The sequence below is a fragment of the Hypomesus nipponensis genome, chromosome 12 (genome assembly GCF_054491055.1).
Source record: "Hypomesus nipponensis isolate SF chromosome 12, ASM5449105v1, whole genome shotgun sequence".
Taxonomy (NCBI): Eukaryota; Metazoa; Chordata; class Actinopteri; order Osmeriformes; family Osmeridae; genus Hypomesus; species Hypomesus nipponensis.
The window spans coordinates 1,229,905-1,257,354 of NC_140372.1; the positions used below are offsets into that span (position 1 = coordinate 1,229,905).

At 47.9% G+C, this 27,450-nt stretch overlaps 2 protein-coding genes across 6 annotated transcripts in view; both read left to right on the top strand.

Annotated features, from left to right (window-relative positions):
* The window catches only part of LOC146260583 (nck-associated protein 5-like), a 106,965-nt gene extending 85,603 nt beyond the window's left edge, over positions 1 to 21,362 (top strand). For 4 of the 5 annotated variants that reach the window (XM_084668117.1, XM_084668121.1, XM_084668120.1 and 1 more), the window contains 7 exons: positions 552 to 660; positions 2,367 to 2,454; positions 7,660 to 7,941; positions 10,301 to 10,404; positions 11,326 to 11,431; positions 11,544 to 11,680; positions 19,860 to 21,362. In XM_084668117.1, coding sequence (XP_084524243.1) covers positions 552 to 660; positions 2,367 to 2,454; positions 7,660 to 7,941; positions 10,301 to 10,404; positions 11,326 to 11,431; positions 11,544 to 11,677 — 823 coding nt within the window. In that variant the 3' untranslated portion in view covers positions 11,678 to 11,680; positions 19,860 to 21,362. The remainder of the gene's footprint in view (positions 1 to 551; positions 661 to 2,366; positions 2,455 to 7,659; positions 7,942 to 10,300; positions 10,405 to 11,325; positions 11,432 to 11,543; positions 11,681 to 19,859) is intronic. The other variant, XM_084668118.1, reaches the window with a different exon arrangement.
* A 309-nt stretch (positions 21,363 to 21,671) lies between these two features.
* On the top strand, positions 21,672 to 27,136 carry LOC146260584 (ly6/PLAUR domain-containing protein 1-like). Its single transcript, XM_084668336.1, has 3 exons — positions 21,672 to 21,893; positions 25,118 to 25,261; positions 26,907 to 27,136. The coding sequence occupies exons 1-3, from the start codon at positions 21,845 to 21,847 to the stop codon at positions 27,134 to 27,136; spliced, it is 423 nt and encodes a 140-aa protein (XP_084524462.1). The 5' UTR covers positions 21,672 to 21,844.
* Positions 27,137 to 27,450: the final 314 nt, after the last annotated feature.

The window sequence follows — 27,450 nt, forward strand, 5'->3', positions numbered from 1 at the left end:
TTGTGTTATATTATATATGAGTAATAATAAAGTACTTAAAGTAGCTCTTCAAATAAAATGAGTCTGGATTCAAACGCTCAAGTTTAAACTCCACAAGTGGAAAGTACACAGAGATGTGTGTTCTGAGAAAAGCACAATAAACAGCATCCAGTCAGTCTGTCTGAGTAATGCTTCACCTTGAGAGCATTTCCCAGTCCAGTCCCTGAACCCAGCCCCTCCGTCTTCCTGGAGCTGTCATCTGGAAAACAACAGTCACGCTCCACATCTACCACTAATATGATACACTTGCTTAAATCGTAACTGACGGATTTTATCAAGAGCGGCTGCAAGCATTTATCACTCAGTGAGTCTGCAGTCAGACAGAAAGAGAGAGGCTGAGGTGACTCCAGAGCAGTGCAGGGGATGTGGGTGTTGGTGGTGATGGAGGTGTTGATGGAGACCGATGCAATTTATCTGTTGGATCACAATCCACCTGCACAACGGCCTCTCTGGTGGAGGAGTTCAGATGAGCGAGAGCACAAGACCAATCACATGGGGTTTCTTTCTTACAGGAGTGTGGGGGTGAAGGGCGACACTCAGACCATATCTCCGCCTGGCATCTCTATTCCCAAGAAACACTGCAGGGAAATGAGAGATGTGGAGATCTGCACAGATAGCACCGTGAGTGAGATCGCCCCTTTAATAAAATGATGCACCCTTCAGGATCAATTTGTTATGTTCCAGGATATTACATCTATCTCTCGCTTGGTCGCTCGCTCTTCCTTGCTAAATTCCTTGCTCTTGACTCTCTCTCTCTGCATTGCTTCCTCTCTACCTCTGTCTCTCCCTCTCTACCTCTGTCTCTCCCTCTCTACCTCTGTCTCTCCCTCTCTACCACTGTCTCTCCCTCTCTACCTCTGTCTCTCCCTCTCTACCTCTGTCTCTCCCTCTCTACCTCTGTCTCTTTCAATCCCTCGCTTTCTTTTGCACTCTTTCTCAGACCTTATACCTCTGTCTGTCACTCTGTAATATCCCACCCCCCAAAAACCCAATCATGCAGTTGCCCAACCCCCCCCCACCACCACCACCGCACACACACACTTACACTTACATCAGTGTATTTTGAATCAATGAAGCATAGTGCGACTGCTCTGTAGAACGTACTGTATATGCCGGGTGTTGGAGAGGTGTTAGGTATGCTGTGTCATGCCAGTACCGCAACAGAGTCACAGGAGGATGGAGGTGAAGGGTAGAGAGGGAGAGAGAGAGAGGTACAGAGAGAGGAGAGTGGGAGAGAGAGAGAGGTACAGAGAGAGGAGAGTGGGAGAGAGATAGAGGTACAGAGAGAGGAGAGTGGGAGAGAGAGAGAGGTACAGAGAGAGGAGAGAGAGGAGAGTGGGAGAGAGAGAGAGAGAGAGGTACAGAGAGAGGAGAGTGGGAGAGAGAGAGAGTGGGAGAGAGAGAGAGGTACAGAGAGAGGAGAGTGGGAGAGAGAGAGAGAGAGAGAGAGAGAGAGGTACAGAGAGAGGAGAGTGGGAGAGAGAGAGAGAGAGAGAGAGAGAGAGAGAGAGAGAGAGGAGAGTGGGAGAGAGAGAGAGGTACAGAGAGAGGAGAGTGGGAGAGAGAGAGAGAGGAGAGAGTGGGAGAGAGAGAGAGGTACAGAGAGAGGAGAGAGAGAGAGGTACAGAGAGAGGAGAGTGGGAGAGAGAGAGAGAGAGAGAGGTACAGAGAGAGGAGAGTGAGAGTGGGAGAGGCAGTCTGACTGCAGTATGCAGGAAATTCAATCCAGCTGATGGGGAATATTGATAACGTGGAGGAACTTCTTATCAGAGACACTCAATTTAACAAAGGCTCATTTAATACTCTCACTGAAGCCTCTCTCTGTTTCCTGCCAACACAGAAACACTGAGAGAGAGGAGTGTGTTTCTGACCCCTTTAACTCCTGCCCACATCACTTCCACACAGTTTGGAAAAAAAGCCTTTGGATGAACTAAATACTCAGTTGTGTCTTGTGCTGTGAAGGGGATGCTGGGAAAAGGGGTTGTGTGTGGCAGGGCTGGGGTGTTGTGTATGCCAGCCACTTAAGTCATTAGTCGAAGGTTAATTGTGTTTCTCACATACACAGTTTACTTATTGCAGCTTAGTCTTTACTTATGTAAGGATAGACTTAGAGCTTAAACTGCTCCTTACTTTTCCTAATGACAGTGTATGTTATGTTACAGGTTACCATGGTGACAGTGTATGTTATGTTACAGATTACCATGGTGACAGTGTATGTTATGTTACAGGTTACCATGGTGACAGTGTTTGTTGTGTTACAGATTACCATGGTGAAAGTGTATGTTGTGTTACAGGTTACCATGGTGACAGTGTATGTTGTGTTACAGGCAATCATAGTGAAACAGAAGATTAATCTAAGAGGGAACAACCAGGAGGATTCTATCCCAGAAGCCACTTGTCAAGATCACATGATCGGTAGGTTCCTCTGATTGAATGTGTTGTTATTGTGCAGTATTGTTGCTGTGTTATTGTGCAGTAGACACACACCCCCCAGGCCCTTGTACAGACACCCCCCCCCCCCCAGATCACTACCACTGTTGTGTGACAGGAGATCACTACCACTGCTGTGTGGCAGGAGATCACTACCACTGCTGTGTGGCAGGAGATCACTACCACTGCTGTGTGGCAGGAGATCACTACCACTGCTGTGTGACAGATCACTACCATTGCTGTGTGGCAGATCACTACCACTGCTGTGTGACAGATCACTACCACTGCTGTGTGGCAGGAGATCACTACCACTGCTGTGTGACAGATCACTACCACTGCTGTGTGGCAGGAGATCACTACCACTGCTGTGTGACAGATCACTACCACTGCTGTGTGGCAGGATATCACTACCACTGCTGTGTGACAGATCACTACCACTGCTGTGTGGCAGGAGATCACTACCACTGCTGTGTGGCAGGAGATCACTACCACTGCTGTGTGACAGGAGATCACTACCACTGCTGTGTGGCAGGAGATCACTACCACTGCTGTGTGGCAGGAGATCACTACCACTGCTGTGTGGCAGGAGATCACTACCACTGCTGTGTGGCAGGAGATCACTACCACTGCTGTGTGACAGGAGATCACTACCACTGCTGTGTGACAGGAGATCACTACCACTGCTGTGTGACAGATCACTACCACTGCTGTGTGGCAGATCACTACCACTGCTGTGTGACAGATCACTACCACTGCTGTGTGGCAGGAGATCACTACCACTGCTGTGTGACAGATCACTACCACTGCTGTGTGGCAGGAGATCACTACCACTGCTGTGTGGCAGATCACTACCACTGCTGTGTGGCAGGAGATCACTACCACTGCTGTGTGGCAGGAGATCACTACCACTGCTGTGTGACAGGAGATCACTACCACTGCTGTGTGGCAGGAGATCACTACCACTGCTGTGTGGCAGGAGATCACTACCACTGCTGTGTGACAGATCACTACCACTGCTGTGTGGCAGGAGATCACTACCACTGCTGTGTGACAGATCACTACCACTGCTGTGTGACAGATCACTACCACTGCTGTGTGGCAGATCACTACCACTGCTGTGTGACAGATCACTACCACTGCTGTGTGGCAGGAGATCACTACCACTGCTGTGTGACAGATCACTACCACTGCTGTGTGGCAGGAGATCACTACCACTGCTGTGTGACAGATCACTACCACTGCTGTGTGGCAGGAGATCACTACCACTGCTGTGTGACAGATCACTACCACTGCTGTGTGGCAGGAGATCACTACCACTGCTGTGTGGCAGATCACTACCACTGCTGTGTGGCAGGAGATCACTACCACTGCTGTGTGGCAGGAGATCACTACCACTGCTGTGTGACAGGAGATCACTACCACTGCTGTGTGGCAGGAGATCACTACCACTGCTGTGTGGCAGGAGATCACTACCACTGCTGTGTGACAGATCACTACCACTGCTGTGTGGCAGGAGATCACTACCACTGCTGTGTGGCAGGAGATCACTACCACTGCTGTGTGGCAGGAGATCACTACCACTGCTGTGTGGCAGATCACTACCACTGCTGTGTGGCAGATCACTACCACTGCTGTGTGGCAGGAGATCACTACCACTGCTGTGTGGCAGATCACTACCACTGCTGTGTGGCAGATCACTACCACTGCTGTGTGGTAGATCACTACCACTGCTGTGTGACAGATCACTACCACTGCTGTGTGGCAGATCACTACCACTGCTGTGTGGCAGATCACTACCACTGCTGTGTGGCAGATCACTATCACTGCTGTGTGACATTGGCAGGCGGAAGGTGTCCTCGACGGCAGTGACCGGGACAGAATAATCCTGTTTGTTGGAGGTGTGTCCTGCCAGTAGCAGGTCTGTGTGAGAGGCTGGGAGTGCTTCAGCTTGTCAGCGTGCCACTCAATATCCCGTCCTGATGACTGTTATCTCATCTAAAGGTCTTTAAACCTGATCTGGCCCCTCAGACACTGTGGGCCTCATTTACTAACAGGATTGCGCCCATTTCAGGTGTAAAATAGCGAGTAAAGACATAACACCGTATTTACAAAGGCAGTACACTTGAGTAAAAACGCAGATTACTGCTGCTGAGAGGGTATAAGGGAAAGTGAGTGTGTGCTGCAAAGAGATGGGAGGAGAGATGTATCTCTTCCTTGTAACATGTTCATGTTAGCTGTAACTTTGTGAACCAATATTTCTATCTCCTGTTCGGTGAACCTTCTTTTTCTTTTCCTCAAATCACCCATGGTTGCAGTAACATGCAGGCGATTTCTCCTGTCTTTAATTAACACTAAAGGGCGGAGTAAGGCGCAGATTAAGCTGCGGTTTGTAAATGAGGCCCTGAGTCTCCATGTGGAGACTAGCTTCTCTGGGAGCTGCCTGAGGGGACTCGCCCCCTGTGTCTTCCAGACAGACCAGCCTGGTGTTGAGCTCCATTAGTGAGTCTTGTTCTGGAATAGTCTGTTGTTTTGACGTGGAGTGATTTTCCTGAAAGCATGAAAATGTTGCTTGATTCAACTTAGTACTATGTGATGGAAGCAAGCCAAAAAGAGTCCTTAATAGTTTTTTGTTCTCTGAATTAACAGAATGGTGTTTCTAACTCTACAGAATGGTGTTTCTAACTCTGCCAGCTCAGCACATTTATCAGACTATGAAATAAGTGTTGCCTACAGATTCTGCTGTGTCCGGTTACAACATAGCTCTTAAATAATGTTTTAGGATGTAGAACTAACTTTTGCACTTCTGATGTGACCCTGGTCAGAAGTCTGCAGTGTGCAGTATTTGTAACATGCAAAAGCAATGACATGTGTTCTGACATGTTTGGATGACTCATAAGTTAGTCATGCGTGAGTTATGTGTTTACAAGGCAGCAGTACCAGTGTCTATTTGACACCAGCCTCTCCTCAATCTTCAACTCCTTCAGGTTTAATATGCAGCCGGCTGGTGTCTGAGGAAATATGATTCAAATCAGGCAAGGCTTTCTTATGTCATGGTACAGTTGTACAGTCTGGGCCATCTTTAAACAACCACATCAACAAATTATACTGTACATTTCTGTGATGTATCTCTTTCTCTCTGTCTGTCTGTCTGTCTGTCTCTCTCTCTGTCTCTTCTCTCTCTCTCTCTCTCTCTCTCTCTCTCTCTCTCTCTCTGTCTCTCTCTCTGTCTCTCTCTTTCCAGCTCTGTCTTTCTATGTTTCTCTATCTCCTACCTGGAATCAACATTCAGGATAGCAAGTGTCTCTCTCTCAGCATGTAGGTTAACAGGAACATAACAAGCCATCTGTCACAATACGCTTGTTGCACATCAGCTCCAATACCCTCCTTATCACTAGCTCACTATCACTATCACCAGATAGCTGCCATCACTATCACCAGCTGTACCACTGTACACCAAAGGAGCCCACTGGACCTTGTTTGGATACAGTGGGAATTACATTAAACAGCTTGTGAACAGCCCGTGAACAGCCCGTGAACAGCCCGTGGGTGCAGATTTATCAGGATCCCCTGGAAATGGTTTTATTACTGTAATTGTACGTCGTATTTCAGAGCTACAGTGCAACACTGCTGATAAAGTGCTTGTAATTATGCAGAGATGAATCAGCAAGTTGGCTTCCTTGGTGGGTTTGTGGGCGCAGCACCATGTGGGTTTAGGCCCTGAAACCAGCCGTGTCTGGGAGCCATGAACAACACCTTGGCTGTCCTGCTGATATCTGGAGGCTAATGCTATAGTCTGTCATCCCTGATCTGTGAGTAGGCTGGACTGGAGGTTGAAGATGTGATGGTCATGTTTGTTGAAATGGAAGCATCTCTAACGAAAGATGGTCCTTGTGTTGTCCATGAAAGTGAAGGGAGATCATCAACTACCACATGTTGTTACGGGAGGAGAACAATAGTCTTCCATATCTAGAGGCTGAAAAGGATCCATAATTTCCAAGGGTAACTGTGGCCAGACTAACAGTCTCTAACTCCTGCCTCCTAAAGGCTACATTCCTGCAGTGTAGTTGCAACAAGATACTGCTGGAACTAGAGACAGTGGTTTATTACATGAATGGATATTAACTTTTAAGATGAACTGTAGCAGTTTGAGATGGTGTACACACATTCTTAGTTTAGGTTATAAATTGATCTTTTAATCCACCGTCAAACGACGTTCACAGTTGTGTGTGAGCAACTCTCACTAACCCTAACCCTAACCCTAACTCTCACTAACCCTGACCCCAACTCTCACTAACCCTAACCCTAACCCCAACTCTCACTAACCCTAACCCTAACCCCAACTCTCACTAACCCTAACCCTAACCCTAACTCTCACTAACCCTGACCCCAACTCTCACTAACCCTAACCCTAACCCCAACTCTCACTAACCCTAACCCTAACCCCAACTCTCACTAACCCTAACCCTAACCCTAACCCCAACTCTCACTAACCCTAACCCTAACCCCAACTCTCCCTAACCCTAACCCCAACTCTCACTAACCCTAACCCTACACTAACCCCAACTCTCACTAACCCTAACCCCGACTCTCACTAACCCTAACCCTAACCCCAACTCTCACTAACCCCAACCCCAACTCTCACTAACCCTAACCCCAACTCTCACTAACCCCAACCCCAACTCTCACTAACCCTAACCCCAACTCTCACTAACCCCAACCCCAACCCCAACCCCAACCATAACCCACTGTGTGAACGACACAATAGAAGACATCAGAAGAAGCATATCTCTCGAAGAAAAAATACCAGACTTCTACACCTGCATTTGTACTTGAGTGCTCCTAGAATCCCAAAACAATCCCCAAGTGCTCAACATGCTGAATGATCTTTCTGCTCTCTCTTGGTGTTGATCCTCCCAGATGCCCTCTTTACCCAAAACCCCTTCTGCATGTGAGTCCTGACATGGCCTCTGTCCCCAGTGTTCCTCCACTGTTCCTCTCCTCTTCCTCACGCGCCTCTCTTCTTCCCTCCTCCTCTCCTCCTCCTCCTCCTCCTCCTCCTCCTCCTCCTCCTCCTCCTCCTCTCCTCCTCCTCCTCCTCCTCCTCCTCTCCTCCTCCTCCTCCTCTCCTCCTCCTCCTCCTCCTCTCCTCCTCCTCCTCTCCTCCTCTCCTCCTCCTCCTCCTCCTCTCAGGCTCCAGTTGTCAGATGAGGACTCTGGACAGTGGGATTGGAACATTCCCGCCGCCAGACTCCGCCTCGCGCCTGAACGGGCGTCACATCCCCCGGTCTGAATCCAGCCCAGACAGGGTGGCAGGCCCTCCTAACCAGCCCCTCTCGGCCCCTGCCTCCGACCAGGACCTCCAAGATCCTGCGCTAATCCTTGCGTCCCTGGGCCCCTCCCAGTCTGCCCCCATGGTGGCCCCCCGCCCCCCCATGGACGCCCAGAGCCACCTCCCCAAACCGGCCTCCTCCGGTAAGTCTGTCAGCACTAAACTTGTCTGGGTTAGGGTTAGTGTCTGTTAGGGTTACCCTCTGTGTCTGTTAGGGTTACCCTCTGTGTCTGTTAGGGTTACCCTCTGTGTCTGTTAGGGTTACCCTCTGTGTCTGTTAGGGTTACCCTCTGTGTCTGTTAGGGTTACCCTCTGTGTCTGTTAGGGTTACCCTCTGTGTCTGTAGGGTTACCCTCTGTGTCTGTAGGGTTACCCTCTGTGTCTGTAGGGTTACCCTCTGTGTCTGTTAGGGTTACCCTCTGTGTCTGTTAGGGTTACCCTCTGTGTCTGTAGGGTTACCCTCTGTGTCTGTTAGGGTTACCCTCTGTGTCTGTTAGGGTTACCCTCTGTGTCTGTTAGGGTTACCCTCTGTGTCTGTAGGGTTACCCTCTGTGTCTGTTAGGGTTACCCTCTGTGTCTGTTAGGGTTACCCTCTGTGTCTGTTAGGGTTACCCTCTGTGTCTGTAGGGTTACCCTCTGTGTCTGTTAGGGTTAGTGTCTGTTAGGGTTACCCTCTGTGTCTGTTAGGGTTACCCTCTGTGTCTGTTAGGGTTACCCTCTGTGTCTGTTAGGGTTACCCTCTGTGTCTGTTAGGGTTACCCTCTGTGTCTGTAGGGTTACCCTCTGTGTCTGTTAGGGTTACCCTCTGTGTCTGTTAGGGTTACCCTCTGTGTCTGTAGGGTTACCCTCTGTGTCTGTTAGGGTTACCCTCTGTGTCTGTTCTTATACCCCTGTGAGTGGCCCCTGACAAAACCCAACAAAAAGCGAAAAGTTGATTCCGTAAATCGCAAAGTGTGGACTGACAAGTATGCATTAGTGCTGCCGGTGGGGAGCACAACACCGATGTGTTTAATCTGCAATGAGACGGTTGCCCTTGTCAAAAGTGGTAATGTGAAACGTCCCTATGACACAAAGCATTGACACTTTAAACAAAATTACCCCTAGAACTCTTAACTGAGTTAAGGGCCAGAAAAATGGAAACCAGCCAGGACGCAGCTTGATTGATAATCGTGTCTCTTATTCACAAGTCGTCTGGTGTCTCCAGAACACCTGCTCATTAGCTCTGCTGCACCAGACGCTGACATAGCTAGACCAGAGTCACAAAGCGTCACGGAGTCACAGGGCGTCACAGGGCGTCACAGGGCGTCACAGAGAGTCACAGGGCGTCACAGAGAGTCACAGACAGTCACAGGGAGTCACAGAGAGTCACAGAGAGTCACAGAGAGTCACAGGGAGTCACAGGGAGTCACAGGGAGTCACAGGGAGTCACAGGGAGTCACAGATGAGCTCTGTCAGCAGCCTGCTGCTGTGTGAACACTACAGGGTCAGGGGTCAGGCTAGCAGCTGGTTAGCGTTTCACTTACTACTTTAGAAGATGCTTTATGCAAAATTACGTTCAGATATAACAATATATAGTGCATAATATACGTGCATAATTCTACAGTATTTCAGTAGTCAAGGAATGGTCTGTCTAGGCACAATTCAAAAATCAATTGCTGGTACATAGATTATTGGTGGTAGACAGGTAGATTAGAGGCCCACAGACAGGTAGATTAGAGGCCCACAGACAGGTAGATTAGAGGCCCACAGACAGGTAGATTAGAGGCCCACAGACAGGTAGATTAGAGGCCCACAGACAGGTAGATTAGAGGTCCACAGACAGGTAGATTAGAGGCCCACAGACAGGTAGATTAGAGGCCCACAGACAGGTAGATTAGTGGCCCACAGACAGGTCAATTAGTGGCCCACAGACAGGTCGATTAGTGGCCCACAGACAGGTCGATTAGTGGCCCACAGACAGGTCGATTAGAGGCCCACAGACAGGTAGATTAGAGGCCCACAGACAGGTAGATTTACAGGTGATGTTGTGTCTGCTGGCTCATCTCTGGTAATGACACTGTCGTTGGGGTTGAAAGCCTTTAAAGAACAGGAACAGAATGGATTCTTTTTAAGATTCACGAGAGGCTGTGCCTATCACCCGGTACTTATTCATGGCGGATGACAGCTCCAAGCTGTTTATTATGGGCTGTCTCAAGTTGTTTTGCAGAAATCTTCAAGGGGGTGATGCTTTTTGACTATTAATAGTTGTAACTAGCAGGTGGTCACATCGAGAAGCATGACAGCATAACCTGTTGGCTGGTACAGATGTATTATTAGTGTTCATTAAACTCTTAGTCATAAATGTGGTTGTATTCTCTCAGGATGATTAGTGCTGAGGCAGTCCACCCCCTCTCTCCGTGGCTCCAGCATGGCCTGGTGTGTGAGGAGTGGGAGTGGGGGAATGAATCACTACTGTCTTGTTCTCCTCTCATGTTTAACTTGTTTATTTTGTGTTCATTACAGACGTGCGGAATCCCCTGAGTCAGACAGATCCAGCATCGCCCGTGACTCTGCCCCCCCATGCCACACACACCAACACAGGCCCAGCGGAGCCAGCCTCGCCCAGGGTGAGAGGACAGGGGACGTGTGTCTGCAGAACAGAACTGAGCCTCGTTGATGACAGGCTGGGCCATGAGTCCTCCTCTGGCTGACTAATTAAACAAAGGATCTCAAATACTGCATTTTGCGTCATCAAAGAAGATTTTACTAATAGCAATGCAAAATGGCACTCACAAACTCAAGAACTAAATGAATGTATGTCTGAGGAAGCTACATTGAGCAAGTCTCCAAACAGCCAGCGAAGAGAAGTGATGTCCGTGATTTGACAGGCGTGTGTGGGCGGGCAGCAGGATGGTGGTGTGTGGGCGGGCAGCAGGATGGTGGTGTTGTGGGCGGGCAGCAGGATGGTGGTGTGTGGGCGGGCAGCAGGATGGTGATGTTGTGGTGTGTGGGCGGGGCAGCAGGATGGTGATGTTGTGGTGTGTGGGCGGGGCAGCAGGATGGTGATGTTGTGGTGTGTGGGCGGGGCAGCAGGATGGTGGTGTGTGGGCGGGCAGCAGGATGGTGGTGTGTGGGCGGGCAGCAGGATGGTGGTGTGTGGGCGGGCAGCACGATGGTGGTGTGTGGGCGGGAAGCAGGATGGTGGTGTGTGGGCGGGCAGCAGGATGGTGGTGTGTGGGCGGGCAGCAGGATGGTGATGTTGTGGTGTGTGGGCGGGGCAGCAGGATGGTGATGTTGTGGTGTGTGGGCGGGGCAGCAGGATGGTGGTGTGTGGGCGGGGCAGCAGGATGGTGATGTTGTGGTGTGTGGGCGGGCAGCAGGATGGTGATGTTGTGGTGTGTGGGCGGGCAGCAGGATGGTGGTGTTGTGGGCGGGCAGCAGGATGGTGGTGTGTGGGCGGGCAGCAGGATGGTGGTGTGTGGGCGGGCAGCAGGATGGTGGTGTGTGGGCGGGCAGCAGGATGGTGATGTTGTGTTCCTGGTGAGCAGGACCGGGATCTGAAGGGGCGTACGTCCTGCAGCAGCGACAAGGACCACGACACACTGGACCCCTCCCACAACACCCTCCTCAGCCAATCAAACACCAGCAACTCAGGTAAGAAACGTTTGAGAATTCCACAGCTGAATTCTGAATTGTGTTGAAGATCTAATGAATCAGCTTCCAGCCCTGAGCTCCAGAACGAGCTAAAGCACCTTGTCATCCTCAGAGCGGAGCGAGGGGACAGCCAGGGAGAGCAGGCGTCTGTCCCTCCTGCAGCTGCTGGCTCACCTGGAGGAGACCCCTGCCAGGGTGTCCCCGTATAGCCAGGCTCTCCAGGAGACCAGACCCACCCTGCTGTGAGACGTGAGTGTCCAGGAGAAGCCCCGCCCTCCATCCACCAGTCACTAGCCCCGCCCCTCCATTCACCCAGTCACTAGCCCCGCCCCTCCATCCACCAGTCACTAGCCCCACCCCTCCATTCACCCAGTCACTAGCCCCGCCCCTCCATCCACCAGTCACTAGCCCCGCCCCTCCATCCACCAGTCACGTCTGCCTTTATAAGAATGGACAGCTCAGCAATGCAGCATTAAAGTAGGCTCAGCTTAGTGGTCACACGGCAGAATAAGAGGCTATAGGTTTTTTAATGCTCTTCTGTACGGCGCCTCGGATCAAATCATCTGCTAAATGGGTCGAAAAACATTATTATTGTTATTTAGTTATCGTTATTAATAATTAGGCCCAGATGATGTTGTCCTCCTGTGTGTACTGCTGAGTAAGTAAGACTGTATTTATATAGCACTTTTCATACAAGAATTGCAGCTCAAAGTGCTTTACATAAAATCAACAAAAACAATAATACAAGTGTTGATCTAACTAGCTGCACTCTATCTGCGGTCTCTTGAATCCGTCTTAGATCCGAGCTGCCACTTGCAGGTTCTAATACACAAACATGACAAGGGGGTAGACAGGACGGGAAGACATTTTCAGCATAACATGAGGAGAGAGGAGACAAAAAGGCAACCCCAGACTATGCTCCTAGAGGAGTACAGTGTGGGAGCAGGCAAACACCTCAGCACATAAGCACATGCATTGTACAACATTACAGAACCACATGACTTGCAATTGGGAGGGTGGGAGGGGTATGGACAAGCAGCATCTGGACCTGCAGCCATACTAGGCGCTGGTCACAGACCCTCCAGCCACACCGGGGGAACAAGCAGGCGAAGGCGTTGGATGGGGGAAGGGGTGTGTATGAGTGTGCCTGGGTTGGCGCCTTCGCCTAGGCCACAATCAGTCAGATACTCTGTTTGCAGATTGTATTGCCATGGAGACAGCCTTGATCAGGTCCCAGACAGAGACAACAATCCTCAGGTGTCTGTTGGAAGGGGGGAAGTGCGGCTTCTCCTGCTGGTGTTTCTCCTGTCTGGGTGTCTGGGAGCTCCACACACCCAGCTGGTGTTTCTGCTGTCTGGGAGCTCCACACACCCAGCTGGTGTTTCTGCTGTCTGGGAGCTCCACACACCCAGCTGGTGTTTCTGCTGTCTGGGAGCTCCACACACCCAGCTGGTGTTTCTGCTGTCTGGGAGCTCCACACACCCAGCTGGTGTTTCTGCTGTCTGGGAGCTCCACACACCCAGCTGGTGTTTCTGCTGTCTGGGAGCTCCACACACCCAGCTGGTGTTTCTGCTGTCTGGGAGCTCCACACACCCAGCTGGTGTTTCCTCAGAGAAACACGCCATTCGATCGTCCTGCCCTGTATATTTAACTGAGCTGGGTGACAAATGAGAATCAGAGTCCATGAAATGACCTCCAGCCCCCACTCTCCCCCGGTGCCCTCCCCCCCCACACACACCCGCATGCATGCACACACACACACACACACATGCATGCACACACACGCATGCACACACACACAGTCAGACGCATGCACACACACACACTCATGCACACACAAACACACGTGCACACTCACTGTAGAAAACCTCTCTCGACACCCTCACAGAGAGAAAAGAGAGAAAGAAAGAGAGGAGGGAGTAGGAGGGAAGGAAAGCAGAAATATACTCTGAAAAAACTTGACCTTTGCTACTTGTTGTGCTACTTTGTGAAAATGTTGAAAGCCCTACCAATGTATGAGATATAAACGTACTAGAGAGAAGTATTGTGTCACAAAGATTTCTTCAAGGTAGCTTCACAATATTTCCTTCTTCAGGGATGTTAGCGCAGTCTGTTAAGTTGAACACACTTTACCTGAGCCAGGGATGTTGAACACCTCCACAAACTCAGTAAGTAACCTCCATAAATACAATCCAAAGACAACCATGTCACACCTTTTTGTCTAACCCTGGTCTAGAAGAGATATAAACAGAGATATAAACAGAGATATAAACAGAGATATAAACAGAGATATAAACAGAGATATAAACAGAGATATAAACAGAGATGTAAACAGAGATGTAAACAGAGATATAAACAGAGATATAAACAGAGATGTAAACAGAGATATAAACAGAGATATAAACAGAGATATAAACAGAGATATAAACAGAGATATAAACAGAGATATAAACAGATGTAAACAGAGATGTAAACAGGTTCTGAGTGCCAGCTGTGTGAGGACATCCTGCAGCAGCCTGGCTGTCACCTGTGTCCCTGTCAACCCCACGTCACCGAGTCTGGTTTAAAACACAAGAACCAACCCCCATGATGAATGACTAACCCTAACCCACACAAGCCAGTTACTGGTTCAAATGTGTTTTATTTGACAACCTCCACCCATCCACCTGTTCATACCAGCCTGAGGAAGCCCACATCTGCAGGTGACCTGCCCCTGGCCCCTGGCCCTGCACCAGCCCCAGGCTCTGATCACCTGGCGGGGAGGAGCAGGGAGGGGCGGGGGCGCTGGTGATTTAAGTGGCTTTAATAACCTTTCACAAACACTCAGGAGAGTGATGTAACCCTCAGCAGCTTCCATCAGAGTCCTCTAGCCCGGCCGGCTCCCTCATTCATCATCCTGACACGGCTAGACAGCCCCGCATGCCTCTGACACCCTCGCTTTTTCTCCATCCCTTTCTCTTTCTTTCCCCTCCATCCCTCTCTCTCTCCCCTCTAACCCTCCCTCTCTCTCCCCTCTATCTCTCTCTCTCTCTCTCCCCTCTATCCCTCTCTCTCTCTCTCCCCTCTATCCCTCTCTCTCTCTCTCCCCTCTATCCCTCTCTCTCTCTCTCCCCTCTATCCCTCTCTCTCTCTCTCCCCTCTATCCCTCTCTCTCTCTCTCCCCTCTATCCCTCTCTCTCTCTCCCCTCTAACCCTCCCTCTCTCTCCCCTCTATCCCTCTCTCTCTCTCCCCTCCATCCCTCTCTCTCTCCCCTCCATCCCTCTCCCTCTCTCTCTCTCTCTCTCCCCTCTATCCCTCTCTCTCTCCCCTCCATCCCTCTCTCTCTCCCCCCTGTCCCTCACTCTGTACTTCTCTCTCTCATGCTTTTATTCAGTAGTTTTCCCTCTATTCATGTCTCTCCCTCTCTCTCTCTGTCTGTCTCTACTCCTTCTCTCTCTCTATCTGTCTCCTCCCTCTCTCCCTGTCTGTCTCTACTCCTTCTCTCTCTCTATCTGTCTCCTCCCTCTCTCTCTGTCTGTCTCTACTCCTTCTCTCTCTATCTGTCTCCTCCCTCTCTCTCTATCTGTCTCCTCCCTCTCTCTTTCTTAACTCCTGTTTCTTTACGTCAAACCCTCCATTTTCTGACATTCTCTCTCCAACCATTTTTCATTCTCTGTCTCTTTCCAGATGTCCCCTTTCTCTCCCTCTTCCTTCTCTCCTTTCTATTCCCTATCCTTCCTTCCTCCCTCTCTCCCCACTGCTGGGGCCTCTCTGATGGTTAAAAGAGATTGCTGTAGGTCTTTTCCGACAGGAGAAAATAACATTGCATGCTGTGTTGAGGCCTGAGGCCTGAGGCTTGAGGAGGAGGGGGGGGGGGAGGGGAGGTAAGACACACCAACCTGGTTCCACAACTTCCTGATATCCAAGCACCCTGCTCTCCCCAGCACTGCTTAGCAGAACTGGTGACCTGCAGCTGTGATGTCCCGGCTAGGAGAGATGTTTGTAGACATGCTGCTTCAAATAGGGCCACTGACATTAATGCTACCCTCTATCAAATACAGTTTCAATTACCCAGAAAATGATGTTTTTTCCAGGTGGTCTGTTGTGATCCTGGTCTGTAGTTTATGTCACGAAGTGAGCTGTCTATATGTTGTATTCCACAGCTATAACTCTGCTACATCTAGACATTTTGTTATGGATTGTAACTAGTGCCATCTGGGTTTCCACAAATTCTAAATTACAACTCAATCAACCAATCTGATTCACTCTAGTTGGTGAGGAACATGACTGGCCAAGCACATGACCTAAACCAAGAAGTCCAGATACCTTTATTTAACCATACATGCATAAAATCAGCTAAAGCAGCTACACACCAGTATGAAGCGCAGATGATACTACATACAGAGGGATGTTATTGAAATGACAGCAGAGAATCAAGGATTGTAGTTGTAACAGCGTTCTGGTGGGTGGAGTCAGTGAGTGGTTTCAGTGTAGTCCTGGTTCATCTGCCCCCAGCGTAGTTCGACAGTTGCACCAGCCTACTTCTGGAGCACGTCTGTGGGCTCAGGATCATTCAGCAGCAGGTAATTGTGTTTCACCCAATTAGAGCTAATCCCAGATCAGATGGTCTCCTGCAGTGTTGGGGGAGCCAGCAGGAGTGAGGAAGGTGCTGATTGTTCAAGCTCACTGTCAGAGTGGAGGGCTGCTCTGTAATCACTATCACCCCAGACACTGTCTCCATGATGCTGCCCTGATACCAGCCACTGCCCCTGGCCTCTCTGCCCCTGGCCTCTCTGGTGCTGGCCTCTCTGCCCCTGGCCTCTCTGGTGCTGGCCTCTCTGGTGCTGGCCTCTCTGCCCCTGGCCTCTCTGCCCCTGGACTCTCTGGTGCTGGCCTCTCTGGTGCTGGCTTCTCTGCCCCTGGCCTCTCTGCTACTGGCCTCTCTGGTGCTGGCCTCTCTGGTGCTGGCCTCTCTGCCCCTGGCCTCTCTGGTGCTGGCCTCTCTGCCCCTGGCCTCTCTGCCCCTGGCCTCTCTGGTGCTGGCCTCTCTGGTGCTGGCCTCTCTGCCCCTGGCCTCTCTGGTGCTGGCCTCTCTGGTGCTGGCCTCTCTGGTGCTGGCCTCTCTGGTGCTGGCCACTCTGGTGCTGGTCTCTCTGGTGCTGGCCTCTCTGGTGCTGGCCTCTCTGGTGCTGGCCTCTCTGCCCCTGGCCTCTCTGCCCCTGGCCTCTCTGGTGCTGGCCTCTCTGCTGGCCTCTCTGGTGCTGGCCTCTCTGCCCCTGGCCTCTCTGGTGCTGGCCTCTCTGCCCCTGGCCTCTCTGGTGCTGGCCTCTCTGGTGCTGGCCTCTCTGGTGCTGGCTTCTCTGCCCCTGGCCTCTCTGGTGCTGGCCTCTCTGCTACTGGCCTCTCTGGTGCTGGCCTCTCTGCTACTGGCCTCTCTGGTGCTGGCCTCTGGTGCTGGCCTCTCTGGTGCTGGCCTCTCTGGTGCTGGCCTCTCTGGGATTACAGGGATAGCCATATTACTATCCAAGGAATCTACTACTTATTACTAGTCAATATTACTTTTGAGTTGCTAGTCTGCTGGTACTAGGCTAATTAGCACGGTCCCATTATGTGGGTAGATTAGCTTTATCCTTCTGGCTTCAACAAGACCAGCTGCTGCTAACACACTGGTCGAAAGATTGCAGACGCTAGGGATGGATTTAATACAAGCAAAAGTTACATGCTCTACTACACTAACAACTTTCAAAACATGTTTCCATTGTAGAATGGGTGGTGATGTAAGGCTAGCAGGTTTGCACTGTGTGTGTAGTTCTCCTATTAGCTAACTAACAACGACCTTGCTAGCTACTTACTCTCTGGGTGGTGAAAAAACTTCTGATATCTCTCTTATTTTTGGGTGTTTTATTTATAAAACACACAAGGGTCAAAAAATCAATGCTGAGACCAAACGAAATACGAATATGAGGCTTTATTATTTCCTGGCGTACTGCCAGCTCTCTTTCTGCAAGTCACGATTCACGAAGTGTTTCTGACTCTGACCGCTACTTTAGCCAATTAAATGACATTGTCTTGTCTCACAAGCTCGAGGGCGCATTGGTTAACTTGGAAATGTATTCTTCACTTTTCTGGGCAACGAATATAGTAAAGATAATAATACGAATGAGTTTTGCAAATACATTATGCAAAAAAATAAGTAATTAATTAACAAAATATTGGTGGGGACAGTTGTATCTTTCCCAAACTTGGGTCGTGACTAGTCCCTATGGACTCTACGCAAACCTACGTTCTTCGCCTGTAAAGGTAACGTTTCTGATTTTCGTTGCCAGTCAAAGCTTTAGCAGAGCGCCATGGTCGTAAATCGTGAATTGTAAGAAGTGGGCTTTGCCGCATTTCGTCGATCAACTGAACATTTATTGGTTTTATTAAATAATTTTATTTTAAAAAATGCAGATTTTATTTTGTGCGCGGTCTGGAAAATCTAGTGCGCGGGTCCTTCAACTGGTCTGCGCGGCCGAGCAAACGCGCAGCTTAGAGGAAACATTGGTCCTGGGGGAGTCTGGAGGTCAGTCCTGGAGGTCAGTCTTGGAGGTCAGTCCTGGGGGAGTCTGGAGGTCAGTCCTGGAGGTCAGTCCTGGAGGTCAGTCCTAGGGGAGTCTGGAGGTCAGTCTTGGAGGTCAGTCCTAGGGGAGTCTGGAGGTGGCTTAGCTCTTTACCAGTCATCACTCCTCAACTCTGCTCTCCTCTTCACCCCTCAACCACACCTCTAACTGTGATTGGCTGTTGGCTGGTGGAGGCGTCAGATCTAGTGACTCCGCCAGTGCATCATGGCAGCGTGGGTGTGTCACACCTCACTATGTTCCTGACAAGTCCGCTCCTCAGGAGGTATGTGTGTGGTGTGTGTATGTGTATAATGTGTGTGCATGTGTGTAGGGAGGGAGCCAGATGGCTGAGCGGTTGGGGAATCGGGATATCAATCCGAAGGTTGCCCGTTACATTTCCGGCTGTGCTAAATGACGTTGTTTCCTAGGGCAAGGCACTTGACCCTACTTACCTCAGGGGAATGTCCCTGTACTTACTGTAAGTCGCTCTGGATAAGAGAGTCTACTAAATGACTAAATGTAAAATGACTAAATGTATGTGTGTGTTGGTCCAGTATGTTCTTCATGGCTATAGAGATATTCTGCTCTCTGTTGGTTCATAAGCACAAGGGTAGCCCAATCGCTTAGTGTAGTGATTAGAGGAGCTTAATCGCTCTGGAAATAGTTGGTACCCAAGAGCCAGGAAAATCATTTTGTGATACTGAGAGGAATCAAATATGTAGTCAGTTTATCAGTGTCTGTTCTCGTAGAAATATATCTATGAAAGTCTTACAGCAAGATAGGACTGTTTGGGTTAGGGTTACCAACTGTCAGGCAGTTTGTTTCACGGATGTTTTATCCAAAGCTTCGCCGCGGGAAATTAGAGCCTGATAGTCTGGGCCTCATGTACTAACGCTTTTGCGCCCACTTCAGGCGTATTTGTTTCGCAATTTGCGCTTAAAAGCATGGCGAGGTATGTACAAACACAGACATCCAAAGTCTCCCGGAAGAGACGCGAGTCTCCCGCATTTCAATTGCGGCTCCCTGACGCCCGCAAATGCTGAAAAATGAAATGGTAATTTCTGTTAGAGATAGGTGCATATCGCGCGTCATGACAGCGTTGGGGGGGGGGGGGGGGGGGGGGGGGGGGGGTACGTGCTGGTTGAGGGGGTACTTCATGCGTCCGGATTGTGTTCCGGGGGGGGGGGGGGGGGGGGGAAGCCACCCTTCTGGAAATGAGTCTCTGCAGGTTGGTATGTCTGCTAACATGCCGCAATGTGGTAAAAGCGCAGACTGCCTGTCGCAGGAACTGAAAATTGCAAATTGCGCTTTTCCGTGTCATGCATATGCATTTACGGGAGGGTCAGGGGAAAGTGGGAGTTTCCCATAAAGATATGGGAGGAGATGAGCAAAATACGCCTAATTAGGTATTTGGGCCGGCTCAGGCACCTTCGCCGCTCTAGGCGAGATGTTTCAACATATTGGCATCAGGATCATTTCAAACAGTCATCGCTGTTTTGACTTTGGTGGCTGATCCATGATCGAAAGAGAGAAGGAGGCCCATTCAATTGCGCATATAAATGCTCGCAATGTGCGGTATAGTGGGCGGAGAAAGGCGCTGATTACGCGATGACCTGCAGGTTTCGTAAATATGACATAAACTAAAGTTTCACAGCGTGCGCAATCTGCGGGTTGGCCATGGTGCTAATAAAGCTACGTTTGCAAATGTACGTACAAGAGGCCCTCTGTCTCCTGAGCTTTACTCCTCCCTTTTTGCTACATTCATAAGATCTGGTACAAAAAAGTCTAACAGTCTCCTCCTCTCCTCCTCCTCCACCTTTCCTCCTCCACCTCTCCTCCTCTCCTCCAGAGCAGTGCTGATCTCCAGGCTGCTAGATGTCTTGCTGAACCAGGCCTGAGCAGCAGCGGAGGGGCTGCAGAGGAGGAGCCGTTCTGGAGGGGAGGGGGAAAGAGGAGGAGCCGCTCTGGAGCCTCGTGGGGCTGCATCCCAGGAACAGCCTCCCCCAGGGTAGACTGCCTCCAGCTCGAGAACACACTCATCCTCTGGTCAATGTCTCAAAGGGACTGAAGGTGCAGAGAGTGAAAACTACCAAATCTAGTCATGTTTTTGAAGCACCGGGTGCAGTTGATTACTTTTGCTTTCAGTTTGTGAAGCAATACGATATATAGAAATATGATGGTACTGATTATCCCAACTGTATTTACCTCAATCAAAATGGGAACACGTTCTTATGTTGTCATCTGACCTCAAACCGTCTGCTCAAACTGCTTTGAACGCTATGTATGTTGCTTCTTACAGTTTTACTTCTTGTATAAATGACCCAAATATACAGTATGAATTGATTGATTGTACCATGTTATTTAGTAATGACATCATACAGCAAAGACACTTGGCATCATGGGAATTAACAACAGAATAACTGCTGACTGGCAGTGCCAGTGTAGGTACCTGACAGGAAATCTTTGTTGAATTCCTGTGGTTGTTATGGTAACGCAGTCATGTTTTCATCGTTTTTCTCTAAAGGACACATATGAAAATCCCAAGACTTAGCCTACAAATCAAGTAATGTGCATAATAGCAGCTCAGGGAAAAACAACATTAATATTTATAGTCAGTATTCATAATGGTCATATTGACAAATGCAAATACAAAGCTGTCTCTTCATAGCGGCAGTTTGTAAACGGTAGTAGGCTATTTCTTAATGATTTTTTTTTATTATTATTTATCCTCCTGTAGCAAATTTACCTGATGTTCTGAAGTCTTCTGGGTTACCCTTTATAGTAGTTTGTATATTTTGTTGTTTTTAAACAAATGGTTTAATTTAATATCAGATGGGGCATTATTGATGGGTTTCTGCAAATATTCTACTAAACAAATAATTAATTTGCCATCAAGTCTGTGAGTCTACTGTTTAAAAACAGCTACATGTGTTTGTTTATTAAAATGTCCATGCTTGGTGTTTATTAAGAACTAAATACTAACACCTCCATCACTTGATATTCGTGTTTGAGCTGAAATCCTCTCAACCCTGGTGCTGACGAGCTCGCTTGGTAGTTCAAACTTTTCTATAAAACTGTTAATATGTATGAAGAGTCTCCTGTGTATTTTTCTAAATGTAGAGTATACATGCCTTGCCTTTGTATCCTACCTCCCGCAAGATAGTATTGTCATGTTTCACCTCTGTCTTTTGTTTCGTTTTTGTTCCTTCATAAGGAGAAAATTGTTCCCGCGCGGTGGGACGTTGGTAATTATGTGCAATGTTGGTTGTTACTCTACACTTTAATGCTGTTCTGTTATAATTTCTTAAATACATTTGAGAAACTATTTCCATTAAAAATACACTTATTTGTATATTGTTCCTATTCTTGAAACGGTGGGTGAGAAGTGCCAATGAGGTCTCATTTTGGATTGATATAAATGTGTCCTTTAACGATAGTAACTAAAAGTAATTAATTAAACCACTGAAGACAGACGTCCTCATTATCACTCCATCCCTTTCTTTTTACTTTTTAGCAAATCACAAATCTCAGAGCATTTGTAAGTGGGCCTATTGTCGTTCTTTTGTAGGGTAGGCTAACCGTAGGGTTAAGCGTCGATCATTGTAATATTGTGAGTCAATGCGTTGCGCTTAGACGGTGGGAACCAGGATTTTGTCGTCACGTGTCTGCCGTTTCATTTGTGCCCTTTCAGTTTCTCAAACTGCACGAAGAAGTCGTACCTCTCTGCAGGACACGCGCTCACCGCCGCCCCTCATCCACCGATGCCTCCACGGGTCCCGCTCTCGTCTGAAGTTCACCTGGTCTAATGTTTTCCAACGGATCAATTGGGAGAGGATGCGGCTTCTCATTTTCGCAACTCTATTTGGAATTCATCTCCAGACAGGTATGAAAAACTTCCTTGGCAGCGCTTCCTGTGACAGGTACACAACTGCTCTGCCGAGGATGTGAGCTCGAGCGCGCATCCCAGACGAGATTAACGGAAGACTGTTTACCAATTAATTAATTTGAACAAATTGGACATTAAACTGCTTGACCGGTAGCGACAAAAAAAAGTGATAGTTAATAATAAGGAACGGTTTACAGTTGCTGCCGCAAGTCTTATTCGTGGGTTTCTCGTGGGATTATTTAACGTGAACGTGTTATAGAGGCTTTAACTAAAAAATGTCCTCAATTTCTTATTTTAATGTAAACCTTAACGATTTAACGAACATGTGTTTCCGAGTGTATCCTAAACTGTAGCCCGCTGAGAACGATTTCATACTCGGACTTCATCCCTGTTTTTTGAAATTGTAGGCTATTCATGGCCAGATGTGTATACACATACAAACTAAACGATTTACTCTACCTGATTGATTTGTGATACAATGAACCAAATGACATTATTTTTTTTAGTCGTGAGCACAGGATGAATCAACAGCTGACAGCGTGGGAAGCTGCCGCGCGCAGATGGGGAGGCTTCTTGCCTAAATAATGTTACCGATTTACAGTATCCTATAATTATAGTTTAACGTGTCTTTATTTTTTAGGAAAGATTCAATAAAAGTAAGATACATAAACCATTTACAGATAATTAATATAATAAATTCAATTAAAGTTGAACCTAGTTGAACTCCAGTCCTGCATAATACGATTTGTTTAACACCGAAACACGGGTCTTAACTGCATTCGAACAATAACCTTATCGGAACCCTCTCTCTTTAAGCAGATGTCCTTATTGAGGCATTTCCCAGCGCACCGCTCACTATCCTACTATACAGTAGCCTACTGTATAAATGATGTAAAACGTCTTCATGAGATCACGCTGCTTAGGAGATTTGATCAATCATTCGCTCGCTTTTAAGTAATAAGAGTATGTAACATATTTTGTCTGGGATCCATTTCAATTGAATTTGTGCTCGATGGAACTATCAGAGGTCGTGATTCATGACTGCTGCCGTTTCGGTAATTAAAGCAGTAATACCTGTCTCGGTGAACAAATGACCTGAAACCGGTAGTCGCGAGTAAAGAAATATTGGGAGCAAATAGAATTATGGAGACGGGTGTTTGTGGGGGAATATCTTTTCAGAATTGAGACGTTTCGGTAGGCGTGGTGGTTTGCGAGCTTGTTTCTGTGAAAAAGTTGCCCTTGTTATTAGCTTCTAGTTAATTCTGTCCTCTTGGTCTGCTGGTAAGGTGGATTTGAGCCAAGGGGTGCTGGGTGACGACAGGACTGTCTCAGACACGGGTTCGATCACCGGCAGTCACGGCTGAACGGTTTTGGGGGGTGACAAGGGCGTAGGATTGACTTTGAAACTGGTTTACATTTTTTGTGGGCTGGCATGCTGAAATGAGATCAGAACATTTTGAATTTACACAGAAGGTACACAGAGAAATCGATTGCAGCCATCTATAGCTATGTGTGCTAGCTATCTAACGTAACTTTAGTTAGCACTTCTTGCAAATAGGCCTATAACACACATGCCATTAAAAATGCCATTATTAATTGTCATATGCCTCCTATCCATAATTCAAATTTTAAAAACTTGCTAATTTCAACCGCTTGATTGAGACTAATTTACCTAATACAGAGTCGATTCTTAGGCTATTCAAGTTCAAAGCTGGTGGGCACCGGTAACATATTTTTTTGTTCCTAGTGTTATCAAATCAAATCAAATTTATTTGTATAGCCCTTTTTACACGCAAGTATGTCACAGAGGGCTTCACATACGCCCATAGAACTGCCCCTCAACCAACCTAAACCCTTTAGTTATGTCAACTTTGCTCTACCAATCAGATCCTCCGACTATGTGAAAAGTTAAGAATATGAAGCGGTGATTGGCGAATGGTGATTAATCAAACATAGCATGAAATGGGAAAATGTGATTATGTTGATAGCTAGGTAGATAAGGCAGCTAGCTCACCATTATGCCATGCCGGTAATATCATCTATAATATTGTTACTGTTTAATTTAAACTACAATGTTATAGCCTAATCATTTACCATAGGGAGTACTGTACCACCCTACTTTGGGTTTTGATTCGCCTCCTGGAGGCCACCCAAAAACTTCCTTCTGCCACCCCATTGCCACCCCGAATTAAAATCTCTAGATCCGCCCCTGCACTCAAGTTAAAGTCGTCTAAAGAAGTATGGGCTCAGACAATATAGATAAAAGTGTCCATTGCGAGGCTACTTCCTGTTTTAATGTCATGCTGGTAACTGGACCTCATATCATATTCATACATTAATACAAAAAGACACTAAAGACAAGCGGCGCATTTGCCAGGAATCTTTTTTGACGCCCACAATTTCGACCATCTTCCTCATATATGGCCATGGGTGGATATCTATTTTAAGTCATGTCGACATCGCTAACTCCCTCTGTCTCTTCGTTAACGTTAGAAATTTTTCTTGCTGCCTTCTGCCTTGTTCAGTAACTTAGTAGACTAGATTAAAAAAAGGCACATGACAAGAAATAACATTGATCATGCCACCAAATACAGATTACATTTAAGTAACAAGCCTGGATAAAAAAAATAAAATGAGTGAAAGATCGTCTGTGTGTGGTTGTGTGTGTGTTGCAGGGCGGTGTGTGTATGTACATGTGTGTTCTTGACTTCCAGGTTGTAACGTACCGCAGGTCACCGTCACAACAATACCTTTCCTTCTACGTGAGCTGCAGTTATGAAACTGACTTTGAACAGATTGATTTGATTGCTGTAATCTGTTTAAATCACTGTGGTAAGATGGTTCTGATTGTGGTGGCTGTGATTACCAATATGACGTACCCTAACAACCCTCACCCTTTACAGAAAGATGTTAGACTTTTTATAATACACCCTGTTTGTCTGTTGCTGTAGATAAGAGAGTGGTGCCAGTCTAGTTGTTGTGTTCTGTTGTGCCACTGTCTCTGCACCCACAATTGTTTGATGTTTCACTTAGGATTCTGTATGTTATTTTTGCTGCACTATACTTTGCTGTAATATTGTAGTTGAGCTGTTAGATATGATTATTGTTGCACCTTGCCTGGTAGCTGAGAGGTCAAAACTGTTCAATGTGGCTGGTAATCCAGAACGTTCCTGGAGTGGTGTGTTGGACTGTGTGGTGTGACCCTGTGGTGTTCCTGGTAGGCCCAGCTCTGCAGATCCAGTGCTACCAGTGTGAGGAGGTGAGGCTCAGCGACTGCTCCACGCCCGAATACATCGTCAACTGCACCGTCAACGTCCAGGACACCTGCCAGAAGGAGATCCTGGTCCGGGAGGATGGTAGGAAATGTTGAGTAGAATGATTCATTCATTCAGTTCTACGTGGGACGTAGCGTTATGCCCAGGCATACGCCCAGCTGGTACACTCGCTCCAGATGTCCTAAACGTCCCACAACCATACTGTGTGTGTGTGTGAGGATGTGACTGTGTGTGTGTGAGGATGTGACTGTGTGTGAGGATGTGACTGTGTGTGAGGATGTGACTGTGTGTGTGTGAGGATGTGACTGTGTGTGTGTGAGGATGTGACTGTGTGTGAGGATGTGACTGTGTGTGAGGATGTGACTGTGTGTGTGTGAGGATGTGACTGTGTGTGTGTGAGGATGTGACTGTGTGTGTGTGAGGATGTGACTGTGTGTGTGTGAGGATGTGACTGTGTGTGTGTGAGGATGTGACTGTGTGTGTGTGAGGATGTGACTGTGTGTGTGTGAGGATGTGACTGTGTGTGTGTGAGGATGTGACTGTGTGTGTGTGAGGATGTGACTGTGTGTGTGTGAGGATGTGACTGTGTGTGTGTGAGGATGTGACTGTGTGTGTGTGAGGATGTGACTGTGTGTGTGCGTGTGGACCAAACAACACTTGTTCCTGTGATTAAGTTTCCCTTTAATTAGGGTTCCTCCGTAAGGAGGAAACCTATTGTTTTCGTAAGTTTTATTATTATTATTATTAGGGTTCCTCCGTAAGGAGGAATCCTATTGTTTTCGTTTTTTTATTATCATTATTCCTCTTCTCCTTGCGCCACAATAACTCAACATGGTATTGGTAACTAATTTATCTAATTTGTCACAGTGATACTACATTTGAGTGGGTAGACCATAGGGGGCGCCACAGGAAACGCCCAAAAGTCCGATTTTCAAAGTGATAGCATTTCCACCCCATTGCTCAAATTCTTCTGAAACTTGGTGTGCATGCCTTATTTCCCAACCCACATCGCTGCTTGCAGCTATATTTAATTTTGTTTTTTCTTCTGGAGACAGTTTGGTTATTGGACATATGCACTGCTCTGTTTGACGGGCAAGAAAGGAGCATAGATTAATCAGTAAATGTATTGTTAGTTCTGTCAAATGTAATAGCCGTAATCAAGCAGAGTAATTGCCTCCATACTCTCAATGTGATGGCTTGACAAGACATTCGCACCTAGCAATGTCTGACAGCAACAAAATAAAGACTTTATTTAGAGTTTCACAGTTTTCTGAACTTCAAAGTCACACCTGCATTAAACTGTTTACTATTTCTTTCTTCTCTTCATCCAACTTTGTTTTTGCCTCAAACATTTCTTAGATGTATGTAGAAGATCACCTTCATGGTGTTTGTGTCCAGTGTGTTCCTCTGTGGGACGAATCACATTGTCACAGCTCTGGAAGGTTTTAATATTCAAAGCAGGGCAATATTTTAAATAAATGTTGGAGTATGTTTTAACCCTGGTCCAAACCTCAGGTATTTCATGTAGTCATAACCTGCATCTAGACACATGATCAGAGGCAGGTAGGAGGTCTGGAAACAAGCCTTTTGTCTAGAAGGACAGTGATGATGTCCTTGACTGTGTGCAACATTGTAGAACATAACTCTCTAGAACACAACAGAGTAGAACACAACACTAGAACACCTGTAGATCAGCTGTGTTGCTGTGTTGACGGTGTGCCCTCCATGTTGCCAGGTATCCACTACCGGCAATCTTGTGCATCGTCGGCTGCCTGCCTCATCTCGTCGTCGGGGTACCAGCAGTTCTGCACCGGGAAGCTCCACTCGGTCTGCATCACCTGCTGCAGCACCCCGCTCTGCAATGGGCCCCGGCTGAAGAAGAGACCCTACCCCTCACGTGCCCCCGCCCCCCTGCTGGCCCCCCTTCTGGCTTTGCTGCTGCCACCCCTCCTCGCTCTGACATAGACCCTACGCACACCCACCCACCCACACCCACCCACACCCACACCCACCCACACCCACCCACACCCACACCCACCCACCCCCAACCATACCCACCCACACCCACCCACACGACTGAAGTGGCGGACATTACAAGGTCTCATTACAGCACAGATTGTTTTTGAAGGATGAGTGCTTAAGTTGCCTTCTTCAGTCAACCCCCCACACACACACTCTTAAACACATACACACCTACACACACTCACTGAACCCTCTTACTCTACTCAGATCAATGATCCCAGATCCATGGATCTATGATGATTAGCAGTGTGATGGGT